The sequence below is a fragment of the Lissotriton helveticus genome, chromosome 1_1, assembly GCF_964261635.1.
Source record: "Lissotriton helveticus chromosome 1_1, aLisHel1.1, whole genome shotgun sequence".
Classification (NCBI taxonomy): domain Eukaryota; kingdom Metazoa; phylum Chordata; class Amphibia; order Caudata; family Salamandridae; genus Lissotriton; species Lissotriton helveticus.
The window spans coordinates 1,848,600,467-1,848,627,209 of NC_136057.1; the positions used below are offsets into that span (position 1 = coordinate 1,848,600,467).

At 43.6% G+C, this 26,743-nt stretch overlaps 1 protein-coding gene across 5 annotated transcripts in view; it reads left to right on the forward strand.

Annotated features, from left to right (window-relative positions):
• The first annotated feature begins 548 nt into the window (after positions 1 to 548).
• Positions 549 to 26,743, forward strand: part of PBX1 (PBX homeobox 1) — a 437,616-nt gene continuing 411,421 nt past the window's right edge. For 4 of the 5 annotated variants that reach the window (XM_078641347.1, XM_078641363.1, XM_078641353.1 and 1 more), the window contains exons 1-2: positions 568 to 1,891; positions 12,847 to 12,920. In XM_078641347.1, coding sequence (XP_078497473.1) covers positions 1,701 to 1,891; positions 12,847 to 12,920 — 265 coding nt within the window. In that variant the 5' untranslated portion in view covers positions 568 to 1,700. Of the gene's footprint in view, positions 1,892 to 12,846; positions 12,921 to 26,743 lie in introns of all 5 variants that reach the window. The other variant, XM_078641368.1, reaches the window with a different exon arrangement.

Here is a 26,743-nt window from a genome sequence, read left to right on the forward strand (position 1 = left end):
GGCACAAAATGACAGGACTGTCTGAAGGTGCCAGAAGCACAGTGTACACAAATGCCTTGTTAACCAGGTCCATGCGTAATGTTCGTTTTGTTTCTTCATATGAGTATGTTATTCATGGTTTTATAGTGGGATAAACTACATGTCCCAAAATGCAAAGATCAAAACTGGACAGGAGCAGATAGCCACCTTGGAAACTTGTCAGGGCTAATGGTAGCACTTGCCAAGTACATAAACTGCACTGCACTCTGAAAGGTCTAGACCTGCTGTGCACAAAAATAATATATTTTGTTGCACAGTGAGAATGTGTTTCAGGTGGCTTCTGGGTTAGTTGCACTGCGAAGCCTTGGGGTGCATCACACCTTGGCCCCTGTCTCCTGCCAGGGTGAGCAGCTGCACCTTTAAGACTTCTTGCGCTCCTTCCCATTCTCTTCTTCATGGAACAGTTCTCCCTCCCTCCCTCCCTCAGAGCCTCCCACCTCTGAACCCTGTGATTGACAGCTTCGAGCCCTGGGAGGGGCCGTCCTCCCCGGTGACAAATCAGGACGAGCGTGGGCGGGGCCTCGCCTCCATTCTGCCTGTGCCCCTGCTGCTTTATGTAGCAGCTTCACAGGGAACCAGGTCTGCAAACAAAAGCAGCAGGCAGACTTTTGGATATTTTTTTTCGTCGTTTTCGGTCTTTTCTCCTTATTTTTGGAGGAAGTGGGCGGACTCCGGCAGAGCTTCCTCTCTGAAACAGGGGTGCTCGGGCAGGTTTCCCCCTGTGTATTTGTGCCCTCCTCCCTTCTGAAGAAGCAGAGAAAAGCAAAACAAACAAGGAGGGGGTGCAGCGTGCCACCTCCAGCAAGGGTCTGCTGGGGGAAAGTTTGCTCACATCCTCCTCCGCCCCCCCCCCTCCCACCGCCGGACTGACAGATCCAGCCCCCTCCCTGCAGGAGAGGGATTAGAGCTCACCCGGGCTGTGCGTGGAGGAAGCAGCTCGGTGTGCAGGAGGAAGCAGGACTTGGAGAAGAGAACCCTCCCTCCTCTGTGCCCGCACAGCACTGATTTCTTGGGCCAAAGGAAGTAAAGGGTTTGTGCGTCCTGCCTTTGCTCCGTTTAACCCTGCTGCTGACTTCCTAGACTTCCAAGGAGAGTTGCATTGCAGGATTATCCAGTTGTTCTCTGATCTCCTTGGATCCCAACGCTCCTTGCACTTGGCTGATTTGTGTTCCTTCTGCTCGAGGACTAGATCCAAGAATTCTGGCAAGTTGGGTGAATTTGTTCCTGCTGCTCCCTAACTTTCAGTTGTGGAGCTGCTCTATGCTTTGACAGTGTCTGAGGGTCTTTGCATGGAGCCCATTGTCTCCCAGCTGCTCACTGACTTACCAGATCTTTAAGGATCCTTCTGCTGCTGCCCCCCGGATTTGACAGATCTCCAAGACTGGTTGGTCTCAGCGCTGCTGCTCTCTGACTTCCCACAGATTCCAGGATATTTCCTCACAACTGTGGCAGGACTTGCCCCGGCTGCTCCCTGATTTTCCAGACTTGCCGGATCCTCGCCTGCATTGGGTTTGCCGAGGGGTTGCGTGTGTTTTTGGGGGGTGCCCCAATCACATTTTTCTCCTTGCCCCTCTTCCAAAACGGATAAGACAACGTGGTTCTATCAGGAAGCAGAGGAGGAGGAGGAGGAAGAGAAGTACACCAAGGGGGGCTGGTTGGCGATGGATGAGCAGCCCAGGCTGATGCACAGCCACGCCGGGGTGGGCATGGCCGGGCACCCCGGCCTGCCCCAGCACATGCAGGATGGCACTGGGGGACAGGAGGGCGAGGGGGGCCGGAAACAGGACATTGGAGATATCCTGCAGCAGATCATGACCATCACAGACCAGAGCTTGGATGAGGCGCAAGCCAGGTGAGGACGCGGATGATGCTTTCAGAGCAGAACGATGAAATGTGATGTTATGGAAGTGGTTTCAGGGTACGCTGGGTGAAGTGGTCATCTTCATGCACGGGGAGGAACTGTGTCTGAGAGCAAGGGATGTAGAGGTCCCACTGATTTTATGTCTCCATGGTCTCCCCGGGTCCAATTTTTCCTTTGAATTCTGGTGCTTGAAGTAAGGATTCTTGTTCTGTAAGTACCAGGAATGGGGAAAACCCAGGAAACGGACAGGCTCCTTTATCTTGGCATTCTTGAGTCTTAAACACAGAAACCTTGCCAGATCCCACAATCATTATTATGATTGTTGCGTTTTGCATGCGAATGAGTTGCTTGTTTGAATGCTTGGTGATCTGCTGCTTAAATGAGACTGGGAACATTGGGTGAAACAAAATCATTGCCTGGTATTGCTTGGCGTGGTTTCTTTGTGTCAGTTACTTGGGTCCTCCTAGTTGCCAAGTTGCCCAATGTCATGTGTGACACCTTCAACCAGACCTTGCCTTTTAGCCAACCTTCTGAGGCTTGTAGTTTCACTTTCAAAATTGTAAACAGAAGCACATTCCTTTCCTTCCTCACCTCACATCTCCACAAACTGAATTAGACCTTGTCTAGTAGGAAAACATTCGATCCTTTTGTGCAGTCACCCCTGGGCTACAGAAAGAGTCACACCAATGGCTTATTGGTTACGTTATAAGTGCCAAATAATGACAGCCATGGGCTAAATATCCCAGCATGCAAGGTGGTAGTGCTTTGTAGTCATTAGACTTCTAGGCAAGACACTTACTGCTGTCTTCACCACATTCTTAAATGCCCTTTAAGTATAGGATGCTCTGTAAAGCTAACCAGGTGACCACCTCACTCCAGGTCATTAAGGACGCTGTCTCCAGTCCTGAACTGTTCAACTGCAAATCATTGATTTCAGATGGGTTAGTCTAATCCGCTTAAAGGAGGCAATGCAAGACTACAGCATCCAGATGCATTAGACTGTCAAATAAAAGACCTGAACCGGCAACAGTGTCTTTAATGACCTGGAGGGGGGTGGCCACCCTACAGGTGTAGCTCTGAACTGGAAACCGTCGCCGTTATGATTTGGAGGCGGGTGGTCACCCTATAGGCATAGTTCTGAACTGGAAACAGTTACCTTTCTGACCTTAGGATGGGGTTAACCCTGCAGACCTAGTTCTAAACTGGAAGCAGTGTCTTGAGGGGTTGGTCACCCTGCAGATGTAGTTGTAAAATGGAAACTGTTTGTATTGACCTGGAGGGTCACCTTACAAATGTAGTTCTAAGTTGGAAACAGTGTCAGTAATGACCTGGAGGGAGCTGGTCACTTTACAGATGTAGTTCTAAGCTGGAAACAGTGTCTGTAATGACCTGGAGGGAGCTGGTCACTTTACAGATGTAGTTCTAAGCTGAAAACAGTGTCTGTAATGACCTGTGGGGGGCGGGGGGGCGTTACCATTACAGGGTAAATACTTAAGGGTTAGATGAGGGCCTGCTATCCGCATGCTGAGCTTATTGTAGCAGTGTCATTTGTAGTAACAGCAGTTTGGTAACTCAGTACTTATTGATGGTAGGTTACCAGACATCACCAAGCAGTAGTATTAAACCTAGCAGGCTCTAACTTGTGTGTGGTGCTTTCTACTTTCCAAATAACCGGTGGAACACTGTGGAAAGATAATACTTGGGCAGAGTGCGGAGCCAGTGGTAAGGGGATAACAGTAAAGGAAGGAATTATGTGCACACATGCACAGAAATATTGAAACACCTGTAAACACAAGCTACCGCTTGCAAACACATGACCACTTGATTTTCCTGCATGTTTGTGACAGGCTGCAAGAGCTTCACCCTGGTGAACTTGACAGGGCTGTCAAGTGCTTCGATGTCATATGTGCTACCTTTAGTAGGTCTCAACTTTTCAGCCGAAACCACTTGTGCTTGATAGGACTGTGTGTGTGTGTATATATGTGTGTGTGTATAGATATATATAGATATATATATAAACTCCAGTTTCCTCAATACGAAACAGACATCGATACAGGGGCAAGATTTACAATACGTTCCTCGTTTATTAATTGCGCTGTAATGCGTTTCGGCACTTCCTGCCTTGTTCATACATATAGACCCCACCACACTTAGGGGCTTATTTACAAGCCCCTTGCGCATCCAGTAAATAACTTTCCCCATATTAAAAGTGACGCACCAGCGGCGCAAGAGGCTTGTAAAAGTCAAGAAAAAACAAGCCTTGACAAAGTCAAAAGACTGGCAGCCAGCCCTAAACATATTGGGGCAGATTTATGAAGGCCTTGCGCCGCCGGTGCGTCACTTTTTCCCATGTTAAAAATGACGCACCGGCGGCACAAGGCCTTCATAAATCTGCCCCATTATCTTTATATATAAATGTCCGCAAAATATCAGCAGTTGAAAGGGCCTGTTTGTGTTTTAACTCCTCTATTACAATTCATTTTGCCCCTAACTCCCTCTACACTTTAAGAATTGTGTCTCTATGAATAATTCCACTCCCCACCAAGCCTCTGAAATGATGAAGGCCAGCCAAGCCCCAATTAAATTGGTTAAAAAAATATGGAGACTCTTAAATGTCTTATGTGTTGAATTAATTATGCAAATTAGGTAATAACCTTTTCTCTATAGTGGCCTCCCTGAAATCAATTTTACACACTTGCGCTGTGAGAAAACTTGAACAGGACATTTTGTTTTTGAGCGTGATTTTGAAGAGGGCTGCTGTGCAGTACCTCCCTGTGAGGGTAGGCTTTCTGTTCTTTGTAAAATCCTTTGCGTGTTCTGTCGACAGAGTCTCGCTGGTAAAGTTCAACTACCTTTATATAGCGCTTGACTCCAGAATGCAGCTCCTTTCTAAGATCTCACAATTTAGGAGCACAAGGAACTGAATGGTGCAATGGGATACGTAGATGTCCTCAGATCACACAATTTGGTCAAGAGCATACGCCAAGAGGGGCATCCAGGTATTTTTCTGAATATTCACACAGCTTAGTCAAGAGCACTGGATAAACGTACCATGCAGTGTTTTTTTGTGCTCAAGATCATACAGTTTGGTCAAGAGCAGGCGCCATGAGTAGTATCCAGGTTTCCTGTATACAAAGACAATAATAGTCTATTCATTAGATCAAATGCCACGAGCTCCTTTACGCACTCCCCTCTCAGTCAGTAGGTGCTTTCCTTGGAATGTTAGGCCGTATATATATTTAAGTTGCAACAGAGAGGGTTAGTTCAATGTTTCTAAACAGAGGGGCGTGTCAAGCGTGTTAGAGTATTTATATCGCACAATCCAAAAGTATTAACTATTATTATATATAAAAAGTCGCGTTAGCGTGTCTTCCAGTTCCGTCACAGAGGGGTCGCTTGCGGAGAGGGGGGTATTCTCGGCGCTGTGGAGTAAGTATACACAGACCGGGACAATGCAGGCGGGACACGAACATGCATACATCCGATAGAGCCGCTTCCTCCAGAGTGTTTGTTATTCGAGGCACCATTCCTCGTCTTTCTCCACACCTGTCAGTTTTATAACCCCACATGAATGCAACGCTTAAGTAATGTGAAAAAGGAACAGGTTATATTTTTTTTACTCTATTTTTATTGAATGTAATGATGGAATGAAGCGTGTTTCTAATTCTTCCCAGCTCTGGAATATGAGGGAACTGAGAAGCCATGAGATAAAGCGAAATTTTCCCAAGATCGCACAGTGCGTCGAGGCGGTAGCCAGGACTGGACCCCTCCCCTCCTGGGTCTACAACTGACAATGTGCACACAGGCCACCGTCCATCAAAACTCAGCTGATGTGATGGCTCGTGGGTAGGTAAGTTGGCGGCCCAGGTCAACGGGCGCCCAGCCCGCCTGTCCCCGGCTCGCTGGCTCGTTGTGTTTGTGAGGTGGTTCACTGCGCGGAACCAGAGCGGCGGTTTACCTCGGACTCCGTCCAAGCACAGCGAAATGTGCAGCTTTTATGCAGTATTTAATGACAGCGTTTAGCTAGTTTACAAGGGCTTCCGAACAAAAGCATTTAAGATGGGAGACGAGGCCATTTGTACGTGTTAGCGCTCGGTGAAACCACACTTGAAACCCCCGCGCCGCGGTCTTTCAGTAGTCAACGACGCGACCCCTAAACCATACAAAACAAGCGACTTCAAAAATAATAACTGCAGCTGCAATCTGTCTCATTAAATAACAGGTTTCTAAATTTCATGTAAAATTCGTGATAAGTGGTATTGAGTAGGAAGAGGATGGGGAATCAAACCCGTCCTTTGTAGTGAGAGCCTCCCCTGTCCTGCCTTCTAGGTGTGTTACGGTATTGGCACCTGGTGCGCGTGTTGACGTGTTTGCACCACGTCTAACCGGTGTGTTTATTTTTTGTTTTATAGACCAGTGGGGCCTGCTTTTTTTCACGTTGCTTCCCATTGTTATGGTGAACACGCTGTTTCACAACCGCCCAGAGCGCTGCCCCCATTAAGAAGCGCCTCAGTTCAGCGTTTATGGCAGTAAAAATCGTTGGTTTATTATCATAAATATCCTTGTTATAAAACATAAATTACATTTTCTTCACAGTTCGCTGCTGTAAATTTATTTAATAATATGCATTTTTTTATGCAATTAAGACATATTACAATGGTGAGCGATATTATTAAGAGACCCAACGCGTGATTTTTTTAAAAGTAAATATACTAAGTAGTATATTTAAATACTATATATGGTGCGATACTCCTAAAAATGTTTACTACAAATGTAACCAATGACATTGAAAATATAAACGTAGCAGCTATATACTCTGTACCATGGTGTTTAATAGAACTTCTAATAACATAAACATACTATTTCTTAGTCTTTTAATTAATAACAGGGGTTATTGTCTGGAGATGACTTCCTCTGCCCCCCCCCCCCCCCCGAAGAGAAAGCCAGGCCCATTCGGTCCTAGAGTTGTCTGCGTGTGTCTAAAGTGAATGGAAAATGAAGATATTGTGGGTAAATTTCGCTATGTGGCTAGGTATAATGCTAGTATATTGCGCCCATAAAGTATTAATATAGCATTGACATACTCTGCAAAATATTACTGAATTTAAAAAGGAATTAAAAAAAAAAGTAAGAACAAGTAATATTTTAAATTCTGTAATAATCTTCTGGTGTTTTGTTCAGTGCATGCACAGTCACTGTTGCTGGTTCAAGGTGCTAAAATCAAAGGCTCTTGGAGGAATTACATGGGTTTATTTAATGTTTAATATCCTGCACATGTATTAAAGCGATGTGTTCGGCTCTGCACTACACTGACAAATTAAATGTAACCGCCCCCCTTTCAAATTAGACTAGGAAAAAAAAGTGGAGGGGGTAAAAAAGTGAGTAAAATAAGCTAGGCATGTGCTGACCTTCACGCACACCCCGCTTTGCATGGGTTCAAGTGCTGCAGAGCTGAGTGCCCTTTGGTTGAGCTTTCTTGACCTATATTATTGTCTCCACTAATAAAATTTTCAATGGGGCTGTTGTGCACCCTGTGTCTCCAGATCACATTTGTGTAAGCGGGTGGCTGCATTTCCGCGACATCCCACCCAACAGCGGATAATCAAATCTGGCGTTGGTAAACAGACAGCTATGTGACGGGGAAATAAATAAATATCACTCGAGCAGATATCGTTGCCGGAGGCCAGGCGATTCCTGTTCCTGGTATGTTTTTTTCTCTGTGTTTATATGTCTGAGTGATTGTGCAAACAGTTTTATTTATTTTAGTATCTAGACCAATATGATGGGATTGGCTTCTTTAGTGGTAAATCTCATTTGGTAATGTTTATAAGGAATATCTCTTAGATCCAGTGGCAGCATTTGAGTTTATGGAAATTTTTCTGTATTCATCCAGCAGGAAAAAATCTATTTTACTGCTTAAATGAAGATACAAACTAAAAACCAGTGAGCTTCTTTGAATATCAACACAAACATTGACATTAGAAACCTGTCCAAGATGCAGATATTCCTATAGAGCTGTGCGTATTCTTTTTATGTCGCTTGTTACGCACACACTATAAAATGATTTATCTTGTTGATCATGCTTGGTTTGGGTGGCGCTGCTTTTGGCCGGCGGAAGGGTAAATAGACATTTTCAGCACAGTGATCTTGGGTGCAGCTATTCACCTCTTCTCAGTTGGGAGATGTACAGTTTCTCTCCAGTGTCCACAAGAAAATGGCTATTAAATACAAAAATGTCACACTGGAAGCGGGTAGCTGCCACATTGGCAACAACCCTCCCAAGGGGCAAAGCTGGCTTGTTGTCAATGCGAGTGCTCTATATCGAGTAATGCATAAGTCAAAGGGGATGGGGGGGGGGTCCTTGACAACTGTTCTACCACATTAAAAATTTACTCATCCCTGTGACATTTTACACATTGGCCTTGCGTTCGATTTTCGGAATCTTCCTCTAAGAACATGTAGTACAAATGCATGATCCTGTAAATACATTATTTATAAACTATCTATGGAACTCTTAATTGATCTACTCGTCACTTTCTAAGAATGTAAACATTTTGGGGCTCAAGAAGGGGATAATTAATGCACAGTGAAACAATTTAATGGCATTTGCCCAGATTCGCACAGCGTGGTCTAGTGATGGAAGCCAGAATTGGAACTCCAGGCGTCTGATTTTGTGGTCCATGATTTTACCTCGTCACCTGAAACTGACAAGTGACATAACTAGAACGATTGGGAGCTAATGCTCTTGGTTGTGATATGTGCTTCCCTAATGAGCCTATATTGGTTAAAAGAAATTGATCATGAAAAAAGATATATATTTTTTTACTTTCCGCACAATTCTTATCAGAAGACACCTGGATGACCAGAACAGAGGGTATTAGAATATTGTATGTAGTGAGTAGATCATACAGTGACTTATAGTTTGAAACCTGGGATCATTCACAAACTTTTAAACTTACAAACCACATTAGAGTAAGCAAACAGATACTGGCAAATTGCCTGTTTAGTTCATGAATTAAACAAATATTCAGCTTCTCTGGGATTTCTTTGATTTGATAAGACCCAAAAGCGATTTAATTGCACTTATTAGAATAAAAGTGGTCTTCTCTGCAGACATCTTCCAGATCCTTCTATTTGTTTGATGTTCCTATCTCAAAAGCTGCTCTAGATCATTCAGTATCTACATGTGGGGGATTCTGTTTCCTCTTTTCCTCTCCTCCAAAGGTGCTTTGATAATTCTGTGTCTCATTTTCCCTGCTGAGAACTGAGTCTTGACTTGTGCTCCCCAAGGTGTACAACCTTATGCCGGCACCTTGAATTAGGGACATAAATAACAACTTTAAAATTATTTGAGTGGCGGCGAGGAGTCGAAAGCCGCCACGGTGGCTAAAATATGAGAGGATAAGCAATTTGCAGATAGGAATGTGGTGGGTAGGATAATAGAGTCCGATGCCTGGAGGCAGGCAGGAGGGGCCAGGTGGAAAAAAAAAGTTGGGGGGCACCTAAACATGAAGTTGGCGGAAAACTAATCTCAGGTATTTAAAGTTTGACAAGTGCTCGTATCCCATAGATATATTGTATTAGTTGCTAGACAGGATTGCTGTAGCCTAACCCCCTCCCCAACCGACACAAAGGAGCTCACTGATGTTGGAAGCTTCTGTCCAGTTTTAGTAATTTATAAGGGTACACACTAAAGTATACCATACTATACCACACAATAGCTACTAGTTTTGAACATTTCTGGAAGGAAAAAATCGAGACCATGTGATTGATCAAATGCCACAAACCCCTGTGCAGGAAAGTAGAGTTCTTACTCCAGATACCCAAGCTGGCCGAGGCATGATTTTGCCCAGTTCTGTGTATCTTCAGCGAGGGGTAATTGTTCCATGTGGCTCAAGTGATCTGTGTCCGTTTTGCCTCTGAATTGGTCGGCCCTTCGTCTTTCTTTGAAGGCTACGCCTTCTGATTCTCCGCAAAATCCTCATTCCATAGCAAAACCTGTGCAGAAGACCATGGAAACGCCCCCAAAGAACAAGGGGGGTGCGCCTGTTTAAGGTGGATTGGGATTTCAGGCCACTTTATGAACCATGGTAGAAAAGTGTATGTCATGGGTATCAGAGTGCTTTCCATAAGGTCATCTTCTGGGTTTGGGTTAGTGATTTCTTCTCTTGCTCCCCTGGTCCCCTTACCGCACATACTGATCACTCTCCCATCAGGAGTATGGAAGTAGCTGGTAAGTGATGTTAAAAGCTACAACTGTAGTAGGCTTTCATGAGAGATTTGTTAAAATTTGCATGTGTCCCTATGTAAATTTACACCTGCTAAGTTTTTTAAATGATATAATCCTTTATGCTACATTTTTGCCTTTTCATAGTGCTGTAAATAACAGCGCTCACTATTAGCCTTCTTAACTGTACTCTATTTATTGATCGCTGGAGGATGAATGACTGAGTAAGCCTTCCCCGACTCTTCCCGCCTAAAGCTTCGACCACACACAATTCTTGACAGCCAGCACTTTTAATCAATCTGCTATTGCAAGACTGCAGTCAAATATTACCCACCCTTATGATATTTTTAACAATCTGTTCTAAAGCCATTTTAAAGAGTTATCATTTTATGCGAGTTTTTCACTTTATACTAACTTGGAAGTTCGTATTTAGATTGTTTCGTAGATTGCTGATAAACATGATGTGGAAGTAACACTCAATGAAATAAACATGTATACATACGTGCACGTTTTTTTTTTATCCTTTTGTCTATTGCTTGCTGTGAGTTTCAACTGGTAATATTTTTTGTGAGTATTTATCCAGTGATACAGCAGTGGTAGGTATGATATAGAGAGATTTATAATAAGGCGTTCAGTTTTAGTACTGACTGTTAATCCATTGGAAAAGCCATATAGTCATATATACATTTGAGCCCGTTTGACTATCTGCACGAAGGTTTCCAAAAATGCATGTGTATCACACATCGTAAAAAATGCCTCTTTTTTATCAATTACATAATGAACCTTTACTGACCCTTGCATGAGCTTAAGTAAAATATACGACGTGGTGTGAAAAGTGTTGGTCCTGTATGGTTGATGCCCAGACAGCGAAGCATTTTGTCGCTGTGCTCAAACAAATGCACTTGTGAGAAATTGGCAAATTTGAGATAAATTAGGTGGTGAGGTCTTTTCCAATGCATGATACACATTAATGGCGCACTAATGAGCTCGCGCTATGCTCCCTGCTTGTAGTTGCGTTCGGTTCTTTTAAAAAAAAAATGTAGATTAAAAAACAAATAAATATGACTCCCTCTGCTCCACTGTTCCACCGCGTTAAACTTCTCACAACAGGAGACACCAAACACAGCACAGCTGACCCCTTATTGTGAGCTTTGAACTTGACCTGCCACTACGCCGGTACCTCAATGTAGAATATTTTTCGCTCTGCATGGTATATATAAAAGTGCTTGTAATATGAAACTGCTGCCTTCTCTTTTTAATTTTTTTTGCTTAGTTTAAATTTCACCCCCCCCCCCATGTTCTGGAGTTTTTGTGACAGTAGTTTCTCATTTCATATTTTGCGCGCTCTTTTTTTTTTTTCCTTCTTCGATTTGCTTAACCGATTGAAAGATGAACAAACCTGACTGGGCACTGGATGAGCCACCACCTTTAAAGGGCTTTATTGAATTTAGTAAACCAATGTCAGGCTCATCTATTTTCTATTGAACTTCTATGTAGCAACGGATGAAAGTATTCAAGTAAAGTTGCTATCGGTTTTCTATAGCAGGAAGGGTATGATGTTTATTATTGAATGTTTCCTTGGGAATATAGAGCTCACGTATGGGAGTACTGGAGTACTGTACTGGAAATCTTTATATTATTTAGAAAACCCTGAAGGCTCAATCTGCAGTACATTGATATACTGTTCTCAATCCAAATAACTGACTAACATATCTACCACCCCTTTCATATTTCACTATACTAATTCGCCCCTAATCCTTTATGGAGTCTGAAGTAGTGTGCTACTGGCCGAAAAAATCGCTTCAACACCCCATCAAGGGTAGCAAGCGCTATATAAATGCAAACCTTTTTCCCTCTTCCATCCCTCCACTATCTTTCTCAATCCAAATAACTGACTAACATATCCACCACTCAAGTTACTTTCATATTTCACTAGACTAATTAACCACTAATCCTTTCTGGGTTCTGCCGTAGCGTGCTACTCGCCGAAAAAAGCGCTTAAACACCCCATGAAGGGTAGCAAGCACTATATAAATGCAAACCTTTTTCCCTCTTCTATCCCTCCACTATCCTTCTCAATTCAAATAACTGACTAACATATCCACCACTCAAATCACTTTAATATTTCACTATACTAATTCACCACCAATCCTTTATGGGTTCCGGGGTAGCATGCTACTCGCTGAAAAGCGCTCGGATGCCTTGTCAGGGGTAGTAAGCACTATATAATTACAATTACAATTACTAAAAAAAAAACTTTTACAGCACCACAAACAAGAACAGGCAGCATGTGTGGGAGGCCTCAGCACGATAAAAAGACAGAACATACACTACACTACAGTACAGTAGACTTCTTGCTAGATGGATGAGTCTGTAAATTTTAACCAAAAATATGGGCCCTCATCCCCATGTTGTCTGACTTTTTTCCCTTTGCTGAAGCAACTTCATAGACCCTACATAGTTAGTCTTAGTTCTGACTTTGCTCCTAAACCATGATTACTAGTAACCCTTGTTACTTGATCCATGTTCACTCAACTTATACGAGAACAGGCTTCTCTTTTTCAGTTGTTTCTCCACCACTTTTAGTGAGTGTCTTGGAAAGGAAGCAGTCAGCTGTTCCGCATGCTTCCTTTTCTGGTGTCACTCGCCGCAGTGGTGGAGTTACGTCAATCTTGTGCCGTGGACTACTTTTCACTCAGTGTCTTTGATTTCTCTGCAGGAAGCACGCATTGAACTGCCACAGGATGAAACCCGCCCTCTTCAACGTCCTGTGTGAAATCAAAGAAAAAACAGGTAGGGAGCTGCTTGGGGTGCCCAGTGTCCAGCGTAGGTGCCAGTGACGGCATATTGCTAATGCCTTGGTGAATAGTTGGATCACCTCTTCTAATCCTCCAGCTCCTGGCCATCACATATGTGGTGCCCATGTGTTGGGTGATTTTTGGTGGATTTAGCGTAAGCTTTGTATTTAATTGCCATCCATGTGTATTGCCGAATGGGGGTGTGAGTGCGGGCTGGTGGCCCTGAACCCTTGACTTCACCTTCGCTCTTTTTATTAGTTTAACTTTTTGTATGTTTCAACCTTTTCACTGTTGCTTCTTGTTTATAAATGGCAGATTTGCTTGAAAGGTGTACAGTATAACCGCCTCTTTTAATCATATCAGGGTTTGAAAAAATGACTAGTCCTGGAATAATAAAAAAAAAGAAAGGTGAAGATGACCAGTTCAGTTTTGTTGCAAGGAATTAATCTTACTGCAGTTGGCTTGTAGATTGTTTTTAAAGGTGCTGGTAAAGTGTGACTGGCCAGTGAAAAATGTTCCGTGTTCAAGGTCTCGATGTATGCGTTACAAAATGGTGTTGCCTGCTGGGAGACGGTGAAGGTCTTCACCGATGTGGCCCTAGAGTCCACCATGTGCCTGTAGCAGAGCGCTGGATTTTGCACCTGCTCTTGCTTTAAGGTGTCATTGTTTTCTGACTGGGATCAAGCACTAGCAGCACAAAAGCTTTAGAGTTCATCCTATCACATGCTTGTGCCTCACACTTACACCAGGAGCGGCCCGTGCAGGTAAGAGCGATGAGTTGGGTGGGACTCAACAGATGGCGATGAGGGAAATGTAATTATTTATTACATTTTTCCTTGTCGTCGTCTGTCGAGTCCCACCACCCTGCCGCCTCACCGCTCTTACCTGCACGGGCTGCTCCTGACTAACACACTTATTGCGCATGCCTCATGAGTGTTTAACTTTCCAGCATGCCAATTTAAAATGTAGGTGTCGTCCATCAGAGCCCTGAAGGAGCGGGAGCTCTCTTATGCTTTACTCCCCTGCTATTTCTCATGTCCGACACCACGCACGTTTTCACATCCACTTGCTTTGAGATGGCTGTTTCACAGTGGAATATTGTGCAAAGACGGCTCCTCCTGAATAGGGTAGAAGGAGGGATATAGTTTTGTAAATAGAAAACCTTTCCACAATATGTTTTGTTTTCCACACCTCTGGATTCTTTTAATTTATTTATTTGTGCCCAGGAATAAGGAAGAGGCCTTTGTAAGTGGCTGATAGTCACCACCCCCATGAAGGATCTTGTGTGATCTGCCTCTTCCAAGGAGGATCAGGAAAACATAAAGTCACTATTCAGCCAGCCACTTTACTCTGGAAATGTATCAAGTGATCAGGGATAGCAAGCAGGATTAGGGGACAAAGTCAACTTCATGTCACTGACTATCCCCTACTATGCTCCCCATGACTCTTGATTCCCTTCTATTGTTAGTAGGCATAGAAACCAAATGAGAAAATCCACCTTTTTGAATCCACTTGCAGAGTGAAATTTGGCTATAAAAAACATCCACATCTACTGTGCAGGCGATCCAGAGAAAAGGCAGACTTCAGGCATTTTGTGCAGTTCGTCTGGTACTCCTTGGCCTTCCGTGGCTAGGGAGAACCACTTGACTCGCACAAACAGACCATTACTGAGCTGTTCATGGTTTACCACAGGATTTCAGGCTGTGTTTTACTAGGTGAGGTGGGCTGCATGTTCATCTGTTATTTATTACTGCTATTTTCTACCACTTGAGCTGATACCTGCAACAGGATGAGCTTATTCATGAGGTAGGATGAGCTGATTCCTGCATCAGGATATACTGATTCCTGTAATCAGATGAGCTGATTCCTGTAATCGGATGACCTGATTTCTGTAGTTAAGATCGGCTAACTGCTTGTAATCAGAAAAGAAGTGTAGCTAACTTCTGAACGGTGTGAATTTTTTTTGTTGCTGTGTCATTTCAATACAGGGCATGCAACATTTTCGTCGCTGACACGTCACTCTGATGCTGTCATACCGACATGTGGCGGGCGACTGGTGTAGCTGGATTTGGGGAACTGTTCGGAGTGGCCAGACAATAGACAATAAAAGGGAGCATTGCAGGATGGTACTAAAAGGAGGGAGGACTGCAGATGCAGGTGTAAAGGACCCTAAATAGGAGGCCTGTGAGAACTACCGCAGAGGAGTGGAACAATACTAAGGTGCACTAGATAATAGGATTGTGGTGGAAAGGCCGCCTCTGATCGGGTCACATGCTTCTTTCCTGTCATCATTTTCTTATAATGGTCGTGCTGTGATATTGTACAGATGAAGGGACGTTTATTTTGTGATTAGCATGGGGGCCGAAGAAGAAAGGTGAAAGAATGTCTGTCCCAGATGGAGCGTGAGGATAGTGTCAACCAGTACACAATTTCTGTTTTACGTCTGGTATGTCATTGATGGCTATGACTTCTTTCAGTAGAAGTTGGTGCCTATTATTATTTTGTTTTCATTCGGCTCCAGTTTTACTTCTGAGATATCATTGATGGCAGTGATTTATTTCATTGGAATTTGTTGCTGATTTTTACTGCTTTCTGTTTTACCTCTTATGTGCGGGAGGTGCCTCTTCGCAAATGTAAGATATCTAGGCTACAATATAGGTGTCATTTTTGCAAGCATCCTTATGAAGTAGCTCTGTGCTACATAAATTAATCTATGTCTTTTTCTTATGCTTTGTGGGGCTAGTTTTTGATTACAAGCGCATATTTATGAATCAAACTATCTAATTTTTCACGGTATCGTGGGGCTGACATATATGTGGGAGCGTGCATGGAAAGAATGTGTGGTCTTGCCAAATTTCGTAAAAAATGAATACCATTTGAAGAATTTCAACCATGTAAAGAACTACTCCTATATTACTAAAATGAAATGTCTTGCAGTTCTGTATGTGCCAGTGCTTCCAGGGGATGGGATGGGGGAGTGCGGGTGGTATGGATGAGCGAGAAAGAGTGCTTGGGAGTGCTGAAACCTGTCAGCTCTCTGGGCCTTGAGGTGAGTTAAATGACTGAATTCCCCTCCGGTTATTTTTTTCCCCTTAAAGGGCACTCTTGACCCTTTAAGAGATGGTTAGATTTCCGCATGATCCCACATTAAACTTTGCATTCCATCTTAATATTGCGTTTTATGTAAAAAAGCAGCCATCATTTTCATTATTCAAGTGCCACCCTGTCTCTCTTCATCACCTTAAACGTAGCAATCCAGCACCTGTGCACTTTAATTATTTGGCGGGGGGGGCGCAGGGGGGGGGGAGACTCATCGTGTGTTAATAGCAAAAATCTCAAATGTATACATTTTTTCCTTTAAAAAAAAAAAAAGGATAAAAACCAGAAAGGCCCTACCCGTTTCACTAAAAGGAGAATGGCTTAGAAGCGTGCCATTTCTTAGTTTTATATGTTTACATTTTACCCCTTTTTAAATATTTTTGGAAGATTTTCTTTATATGATATGAAATTTGTTTTGGTATTCATATTTGAAACTCATGATTGCAGATGGCATGCCTCGAAATGCAGGAAGATAAGCAGCCGTTACAGTTTTCTGGAACTTAATTTCAGTTCCAAAGATCGGCTGAAAAAACTGTGCAAAAAATAATAAATGAAAAAACTATTTAGAGGGAATTAAATCATCCAAGTGATAGTAAAAAACAATCTCAGGTGTCTAGATACTGATGGTTTCTCCTTGATCAAATGGCTGGCATAATGATTCTGCAACCTTTACTTAAGAAGAGCTAAGAAGAACATTTCAGGTTTTATTGGTGCTGAATGGTGGTTATTAGTTTCAGTTGAATTTTTATTTAAGCAGTAGAATTGCAATCTGTAGGTCAATTTCCAAACGCCCATTTGCCACATCCTTTGTAACTGGTCACTCTGGAACTTCCAGTGGTGTAAAATGTCTGCAGGGTAAATCTCTGTCAATTTGACTAGCTAGAGAAAAGCTGGTAGTCGGGAAGTTATTTGTGGCCTCTGAATATTGCAACAGGGTAGTAATTCACAATCTTATATTTAGCAGCTGCACGGAAATTGAAAAAAACATTTTAATACACTATTACTTTGTATTCCAAGCTTTTCTTTTCGCAAACATAAATAGAAATCAATAGATACTTAATAAGAACGAAAGAGCTTGAACCAATCGTGTTGCGCATTGGCTGACTATACCAGTGATCTATTGGTGCTGGTTTTTGAATGTTGACTAGTGTATGAGGACTTTCTTGTTGAGGGTCTCCTTTGAGTGGAAGTGTCTGATCTAGTTCAAGGAATGCAAGGTCCATGCCAGATTTTCGGGATTTCCAAACCCAATCCATCAACCCAGGAAGAGGCTTTTCTAAAGGTGGTTTGACTGATTGTTTTCTTTTGTGAGTGAATGCAGCATTTTAACCCATTCTGTATCTGTGTGTGTGTGTGTGTGTGTGGCTGTGTGGGTGATAGGGTGTTACTACTGGCTTTACCCTTGAAGAGTAAATCTTAGCCAGATTCCTTCCAAGTTAACTTCAGAAACAAAATGGGGTCCAGAAATTATATGTACAACAATTGGCCATGTAAATTGTAGTATCCTGCTATTTACACAGAGACATATTATTGAAACTCAAAACTGTACTTCTCTAAAAAAAAAAGTTAGGCTAGACGTGTTTGCACTTATACCATTGATGGAAAGTACAAGAATTTAAATGAATGATGGGAGAGTGTGTAAAGTGGCTGAATTTGGATCAACACACTGTCCTGAAAGAAAGATTTCAGGTATTTGTGCATGTTTCATGGAAAATAGTTCTGACATTCTGCATCTGTTTTTTTTAAGTCTTGCTGGAAGGAGTGTTGGCTCTCTTGGAAGGTGTAACACTACCGACATTAGGTTTGCTGGAAGGAAGCTGTATCGCCATACGTTGGGTTAGGAAGTCATTGGATGTAGTACTTCTTCCTGTTTGGTAATCTGCCTGTGCAAAGCACATAATAGAAACTGTGTTTTGTTTACAGCCCCTCTTTGTTTCCACGTGCTTTATGTGTGTCAGGCAAATAGTGCTATGCTCAGCATGTGCCTTTTACCTGCTCTAAGCACTTGGTACAAATAGTGAGGGTTTACAGTTCAACTTTGTGTCTGATTGCATTGTGTGGATGAGATAAACAGTGCAGTGTTTACAGTCAGCCTCAGTGCTACTTGAATTATATGCATGATAAAAAAAAGTGTAATGTTTACAGAAAGTGTGTCAGCTTAGGTTTAAAGGCATGACACAAACAATCCACTGTTACCACTCTTCGTGTCTGATTGCACTAGGCAGTGTTTCGTTTACATATAGTGTGTTTGTCTGCAACCACATATTACATGTTAAATATGGTGTGGAGTTTAATCTTTCTGCTACAATACGAACAGGCTGTAGTAGTCTGATGTTTGGAGTGTGTGTTTTGTCTTTGCTTGTGCTTTTTGTCCTGTGCCTTACTGTCTGGTGTTTATAGTCTCTATGCTTACACTAGGCAACTTCGTGCACGTCGTTCACTGGTTATATTATGTGCCCATACCCTTTACACACGTAACACTTAGTTATGTGCTTAGAGCTTTTTTGTGTCTCTGCTTACACTGTGCATGTTTGTTGTTTGCACTAACCACATGAAATAAATAGTGCAGCCTTTAGTCTTTCTGCCTACAGTAGGCATATGAGAGTACTTTGTTGTTTACAGTGTTTTGTCTGGTTGTACTATACTATACACAAGATTAAAATCTCCCAGTGCTTAAACTCTGCCAGGCTCTACTTTTACTCTGCACATGATACAAATCGTCCAGTGTTTAAAATGTTACCTGCTTCTATTATGTGCATTACACATATTGTCCAGTTATATGTTTGTATCTGTTTACACTCTGCACGTGATGCAAATCCCCCAGTGTTTACAGTTGTATCTGCTTACACTCTGCACATGATAAAAACCGTCCACTGTTTACAGTTTGTAACTGTTTACACTCTGCATAAGATACAAATCCTCCAGTGTTTACAGTTTGTACCTGCTTACACTCTGCACATGATGCAAATCCTCCACTGTTTACAGTTTACATCTGCTTATGCATTGCGCATGATGGAAATAGTCCCGGATTTATAGTTGGTTCATGTCTGCTAAAACATATGCAGGCTATGCAAATATTCCAGGGTGCACTGTTAGTTTCTGCTTACATCATACAAATCTCCCAGTGTTTATATTCTGCCAGTGTCTACTTACACTCTGCACATGATAAACATCATCCAATCTTTACAGTCCGTATCTGCTTACAGTATGCACATGGTGCAAATTGTTCAATATTTAGTTTGTTTCTGTTCACATTATGCACAAGATTAAAGTCATCCAGTGCGTACAGATTGCATCTGCTTATGCACCATGTATGAGGTTTATAGGTCGTCCTTGTCTACTTAAAGCTATGCGCATATTTCAAGCATGCAGAGATTTGTATAACGTGGTATTGCCATTAGCTTGCGTTTTGATGTACACTGAAGCAGATGTGCTCTTCCTTGCTCAATATTCCTGGCCAGGCAGAAATAAATGGCCGTCACCGCCCTGCAGAATTGTTGCAAATTAGTCTGACTGGTCTTTAAAGAATTTATGGATAGAAAATGGAAGAAATGTCCTAATTCTCCATGTAATTCGCAGGAGAGAATTAGGCACCCAAAAATGTTTGGTGTCAAACAAGGTGAGAGCACGGGATTTGCAGGGGTGCGTCCTTGTCCCCAATGCAATCTATACTACTATTATAAAGAGAGAACTTGCACCTTTTGGCCAGGTAAACTCGGGAACCACAGCGCCAATCCACACACCCAATACATTGTTGGAATCCTCAGGGTGTGTAGATGGACATAGGCGACATTAAATTAAAAAAAAACGAAATCAAAAAATTTAATTTTGAAAACAAAGTAGAACGCTAAAAACAAGCGCCGGCCGCGACGTAGCGCTAACCGCGACCTAGACGTAATGACGAGATGCGGGGAGGAGCGGTGACGTGCGGCAAGGAGTGGCGGTAGAGTCCTGAGTGGGCGGCGGCTCAGGTAAGCGGCGGCGAGGAGTGGCGGTGAAGTCCGTTGCGGGCAGCTCTGTAAGGCAAAGGCAGGCTGGAGGCGGGAGGCGGGAGGCGGGAGGATCGAGGCGGGAGACGGGCTGGGCAATGTCGAGGCGGGAGGCGGGCTGGGCTATGTCTGGGCGGGAGGCGGGAGGTATGCGGTCTGGGCAATGTCGGTGCGGGCGTGCACAGAGCCTTAAAATGCTGCCCCAAGCCCCCTTCTCCCCCGGGCAACGCCGGGGCGGGCTGCTAGTAATATACTAAACAATGTGGACGAACCCACTAGACAAGAGTTTACACAACCTTACTTTTGTGGTTAACTGTCTCTGAGACCCATTAGGTTTTTAAACGACCCTTCACACACCAACCTAGTTGGTGTCATGCTTTATCCTTGGGGTGCCAACCTGGTTGCCTTATGCCGCCCGGTTGTGCTACGACGCCTGATTACAGCGGAGCGGGTGTCGTGTTTTGTGTGATAGTTGTGATTTAAAAAATATCTCTGGGAAGCCTTGTCTGTGAAGTTTATTAATGACGGCCCAGGATATTGTTAAAAACAAGTGTGGCAACACGTGGAAGGATTGGCTTCTTGTCAAGTTCAGGTCCACATGTTTCAGCCCATCAACAACAGGGTTGTAGAGGCTTTCTTCAGGACCATGTGAGTGGTAGTACTTGGCAAAAAATCACGCCATGTGAATATGATATCCAACACACGCGCTAAGGTGTGTGGTGCTGTGCGTAGGTGTCGGTATACTTACGGACACTCAATAAAAACACTAATGTAGTGCTGGGCAGAAATACAGGGCTCGGGAGGAGTCTCCTCTGTAGTCTCACATTTGTCAAGATGCGAACCCGCAATGTACCTATGATGGTCTCCCGTGGTCCCGGGGAGCCCATCATAGGTACATTGCGGGTCCGTGTCATGACAAATGTGAGACTACAAAGGAGACCCCTCCGCCCCGTATTCCTGCCCAGCACTAAATTGCAGTGTTTTTATTGAGTGTCTGTAAGTATACGACACCTACGCACAGCACCACACACCTTAGCGCGTGTGTTGGATATCATATTCACGTGGCTTGATTTTTTGCCACTCACCTGGTCCTGAAGAATGCCCCAACAACCCTTTTTTGATGGGCTGAAACATGTAGACCTGAACTTGACAACAAGGAACCAATCCTTCCACGTGTTGCCACACTTGTTTTTAACAATATCCTGGATCATCTTTAATAAACTTCACAGACAAGGATTCGCAGAGATATTTTTTAACTCACATCTATCACACAATACACGACACCCGCTCCGCTGTAATCAGGCGTCGTAGCACAACCTGGCGGCATTCGGCCACCCGGTTGGGACCCCAATGATGAAGCATTACACCAACTAGGTTGGTGTGTGAGAGTTCTTTTAAAAACCTAATGGGTCTCTGAGAAAGCTAACCACAATAGTGAGATTGTGTAAACTCTCTTCTAGTGGGTTCATCCACATTGTTTAGTATACCCAAAAATGTTTACCATTAGGATGTCTGTGACTCCTCAGATTGTAGGATTTGAGATCTTCTGCAAGCATATATATATATATATATACACACACACGCATACACACACACGCACACGCACACACACACACACACACACACACACACACACACACACACACACACACACACACACCTACCTACCTACCTACCTATCTACCTACTCTTTACAGTTGAGATTAGGAAGTGTAGGAGGATGAGAATATGGCAGCCCTAGATCACACTATGAACAAAGTATGGAACTTGCAGGCAGACTCCCCCTTGGGATTGAATCTCCAATGGTACATCCTCCGCCTCAACCCAGTGGTCTTTTTGCAGACGAGAGATTGAGAAACCTTCTCTGCTCCAGTGGAATAGTAACTGTTTCCCCCACCTCCAGAAGTTACCACAAATGGTCAATCCCAAAATAGTGCTCTTTCCCTCCCAACACCGCCTCCCGGATACGAGAATTTTTCTTTTTGGACGGCCTAGGTCAAATGCATGGAACTCTCTTGCTGTATCCAGTGGCACTTGAGCTTTTCAAGAGCTCCGGGTATGTTTAGCGAGTGCAGTATTTATATCCATAACAGTACAGTTATGAATTGTTTAATTTTAGAACATGCTGTGTCTTGGCCAGCTCAGCTCGCATAAACCCAGCGCTGTGACTATCCTCATTACGGCATTCACCGAAGTCATCTCTTCGGTAAAACCACAGGTCCTTTTCATGTGTGCTACCATTTTCATTTATTCGGCCACTCCCCTTCAATTAGCACCTCACCACAGGACTATAGCTTTTCTGAGGCCTGCGACTGCATTTCACTTCTGACGCCCCGCTTATTGTTCCCGCCTGCCATGTCTTTTTAATATAGCAATTACATTCTAGGGGTTCTTTCTCGTTTTTTGTTGTAATGTGAAATACGCGGAAAAGAAAGACATGATGGGGGAGGCACCAAGGTGGATCTGAATGACAGTTCTTTAGAGAGGGCTCTGCTGTGGCCTATCATTCTGCTACTTTCAAGTGCACTCACTTTCCCAGTAGCATGGCCTACCCATTTCTGCTGGGGAGGATGACAGAACCACTCCACAACCTAGGACCGTATTTACAGCTCATTTGCTCAATTGCCTATAGACTTCTCCCACTTTTCAACTCCGCTGTCTGGCTCGTATACAGGATCACTCCCTCTTCCCAGCGACCTTGCAGAACACGCCTCCTCCCATGATCATGTGCTGACAAACCCCTCCCTTCCCATCTAATGAATTCAAATGAGCACAGTCCCCCCAGATGTACTAATGATCCAGTGAATCCACCAATCAGCAAACAGCTACGCTCAGAGCGAGATACGTTACAGAACCCTCAGTATCATTTTACCAAATATATCAGCAAAACTCATACTTGAAGCTCTGGCTGCCAACCATCACTGCGATACACTGGTATCCCCCTTCCCCACCGAGGGTTATGAATTGCAGGCCACCCTCTTGCCAGGCGTTGAGGCTCCACTGGGGAATTGGTTTCCTTAGGCACACACACATGTGGTACCTAATCCTATCTTACAGTGGACCTTTATTCTTTATCCCCTTTAAACCGCTGACCCCTCCACCCCCCGCCGACAGTCTGCTGAACTTCCCTACAAGCAAGGCTGAGCCGAAAGTAACATACATATCTGGCTAGGGCATTGTAAACGTGCCAATAAAGTTATTTTCTTCCAGCTGCCTCCTCTTAGCCTAACTAACCTTTTGTGAGGTGACGCGTTGACAACATTCTTTGGGTGCCCTCATCACTTTTGCATAATTTGGCGTCAAGGCACTGGGGAGTGTAGGGGTGGTATTGCACAGCGTAGTAGCTGGTTTCCTCTCACATAAATAGTAGCGTCGCCATTTTTTGTGGTGAATGTTTCATTTCAGTGAATGCATGATCCCAAAACCAATGTGCAGTATGTTTAGGTCTAAAGTGGCATGTTTGAAATGTAGGTGTCTGCCGTAGGCTTGGTGTTGTGGGTCTCTTTCTTCGGTGTTGAGACTAACTCTCCTTTTGGACTACTAATATGGCTTAGGCTAAACTGAGGTTTTTTGATCCTTTCCTTGACCATGCAATCCAGTACAGTGACTGGTAGCAGTACAGTGGTGCACCATTATTATTGTTCGATTTATAGGTATCAGGTTAAGGTTAATTTCAGTTTTTGACAGATAGGTTGGCAGCCAGGGCATTTCAGAATGAAATGTGCACATTACACATAGTGATAGAATCTATTGACCAACACATTTTTACAAAGTGTGTGCAGTGCACAGGCTTTCCAGTTGTGAAAGGAATTAGTGTTTGTTTCTCTCATCTCTCCTACTGATGTGCAGTTTGAAGTCTTGCTCTATTGACTTAGCCGCTAGAATACTTTCAAAACCAATTCCTTGCACCGATTCATACTCTACATACACTCCCAAAACTTTCCTTTATTTGACACACTTGTTGCCAAAATTCATTAACCCTTGGCCAGCATTACTGTAGCATGTGACTTCCATCTTTGTATAATATGGCTGCATTTATATAGCGCTTACATGTGGGGCAGTGAAGCACTTGCCTATATGGGAAGTGTGCTTCACCATGTTGGGTGTATGGTTGGAAGGATGTTGACTTTGTTTTGATCCTCTGTGGGAAGTGTTTCCATGTCATAAGTGCTGACCACTGACATGTGGCTATTGTGTTATTGGACGCGGCACGGTAGGTGATTAAGTTCCTGGTGAGTAACATACAGTGCATTTGTGCCATTCCGTATTGCCCCGGCCAACCTTGGGCTGCATCCCATGCAACTTGGCATTCCATAGACAAGCGTCCTCAATGTGATCTGACCGTGCCTGTCTAAATATTACAGCGGTTAGATCATTCTAATGCAGGCCAACATGAGCCGAGCCTCTCAGCTGCACTGTGGCCTGATTCTTCTGCCCGCCTGCACTGGGACTTTCCTCGGTAGGATCTGCCTTCCTTAATGTCAAGCCGCATCAGCACAGCAGGGAATTGAGCTGCTGAGACCCGAGTTGCGTCTGGGTGATCTGAGCCTCCTGTGTAATTAGAAGTCAGATGGGCACGCACCCCCAGTAGGAATAACAGCTCTTCTGTCTTCATGGAAACAGACCTGCAGTATTCGGATGAGAGCGATGCAGGCATCTCAGATGCCAGTAGCCCGTGGTCCAGGCGACTTAATGAGCATTCATGCCCAATTAGCCAGTGTGGAAATATCAATAAATACATATTAAACCAATGTGGGAGCGCGCCTGTAGGAACATGTGGCCCGCCTATATCAGCCGCTTCTCTATCTTCAGCGAGTAACTGTGAAACGACAGTCGTATAATCGTGGTTTGGCTTTGCCTCTCAAACCATTCCATACCCAGTTGTTTAGAAGTGCCTCTGTGCTGACAAGGAAAGGGTGATAGTGTTCATCAACAAGCAGTTTCCCCCCAACCATGCGCTGATGGGAGCCATTTGTGCAAGTGCTGACCATGTGTAAGGGAATGGCCATATTTGTTCTCACCTGGAGGGACAATCATTATTCACCATTTCCCATCTAGAAGTTTACATATGCTACAAAAATAAAATGATGAACATCCCATTTTCTCAATCAGATCAGCCTACTGACCACTCTAACCACTCCTAAAATGTCCCTGGAATAGAAGGCCAAAAAGGAGCTGCTGATTCCTCCATTTATAAAAATGCTTTCAATTATCTGATATTTGGCCTCTGAACCCGTTACAGTGCCTTTGATATTTAAGCCTATATTACATCTTTTTAACCTTTTAAGTAGGACATTTTGCAGGGTGCTATTTGCAGGTTCATCAAAGCACCTTTAAGAGTATGAAGACCAGAGGGGATGGGATGGGGACATTCCTAATTCTGTGCAAATATGCATTATAGTTACAGGGTGACTCGAAATAGCAAGTTTCAGGTTTTAACCAGGTTGTGAGAAGCCTTCAAGCACAGATTCCCTCCCCCCCTCTACCCCCCCTCCCCTCCGCCATGAAGACTCATCCTTCGATCAAGCAACAGGGGGGTTTATGCAGTGCCCTGAGAAACTTTTCAACAGATATCAGTGGGTTGTCTGGGTTGTAAAGTACAAGAAGTCATGTGCCTTGGTTTTGGATACGGGTTTGTGCACAATGGAGGATTGTGATTGTCATATTAGACTCGATCTGAGACCTCAAGTCCCTTTGCATATGGCGCATTTTATAGCATTGTGTCTAAACCTTCCAACAAAAGGTCACAGTGGAGATCAACACAGGCCAACTGTGCTTATAGTTTTGCTTTTACAAATAACAAGTATGCATGACAAGTACCAGTATCTAAATTAAACAAAAACACACTTGTGAGTTGCTCATGCCAGACAACGGGACTGGTTGAGGCTCTGAAAGCTGTGGCAGAAAAATGCAGTGGTGAAAGTGTCCAGGCTACATGTTAATGGGATGGAGAGTTTCCTCTGGATGTTTGGTCCCCGGATTTTGAATTTGTTGGATGTTCATGGAATGCCATGTATGCATCTTTTCATTAAATCCATCTGATTCTTTTTCGACGATGGCTAGTCGATGTTGAATGGTTTGGAGAGTCTGGTGATAGGTTGTCGTATAGGAGTTGCATGCTTGGAGCGTCTGCCTCTGGATCTTCCAGCATTGCTTGTGTCCATGAGTTTTTACCATTAGTCTCCTAGTGTCATTTATCCCTGGAGATGCTTTATACCAGTTAGCTTTGTACTCATTAGATTATAACTTTTGTCTTAAGAAGACTATGTACACTTGTTCACTTTCTCTGCGTGCTTGATGCTCTCTGGCTCCTGAGAGCTAGCATCGTGAATGTTGCCGCAGGAAGCCAGACATGAAAGTTCAACGAGGAGTGGGGCATGCTTTTCTGTACCATTGGATCTATGGGTGTATTGTGGTGTGTGTGTGTTGTAATGTAATCATCTGGTTTCTTATGTAAAACTGGCCTTGTACAATAATCTGTATGTCTTCCGTTCTTAGTGGGAGCAGTTGAAGCAAATTTCCTTGAGGGAAGTTTGGGTAAAATAAGGATCAAATTATTTACCTTACATGTTCATGGTGTGGAACATTGTCCTGGTTTTATGTGAATGGTAAAGTGAGGATGCCCAGGTTGTATGTTGATTGTAGCTCAGTATTTTCTAGGTTGCACACTGACCGTTTAATGGAATCACCAGATGGTATCGCATGGTCTCACCGTTTAATGGAAACACCA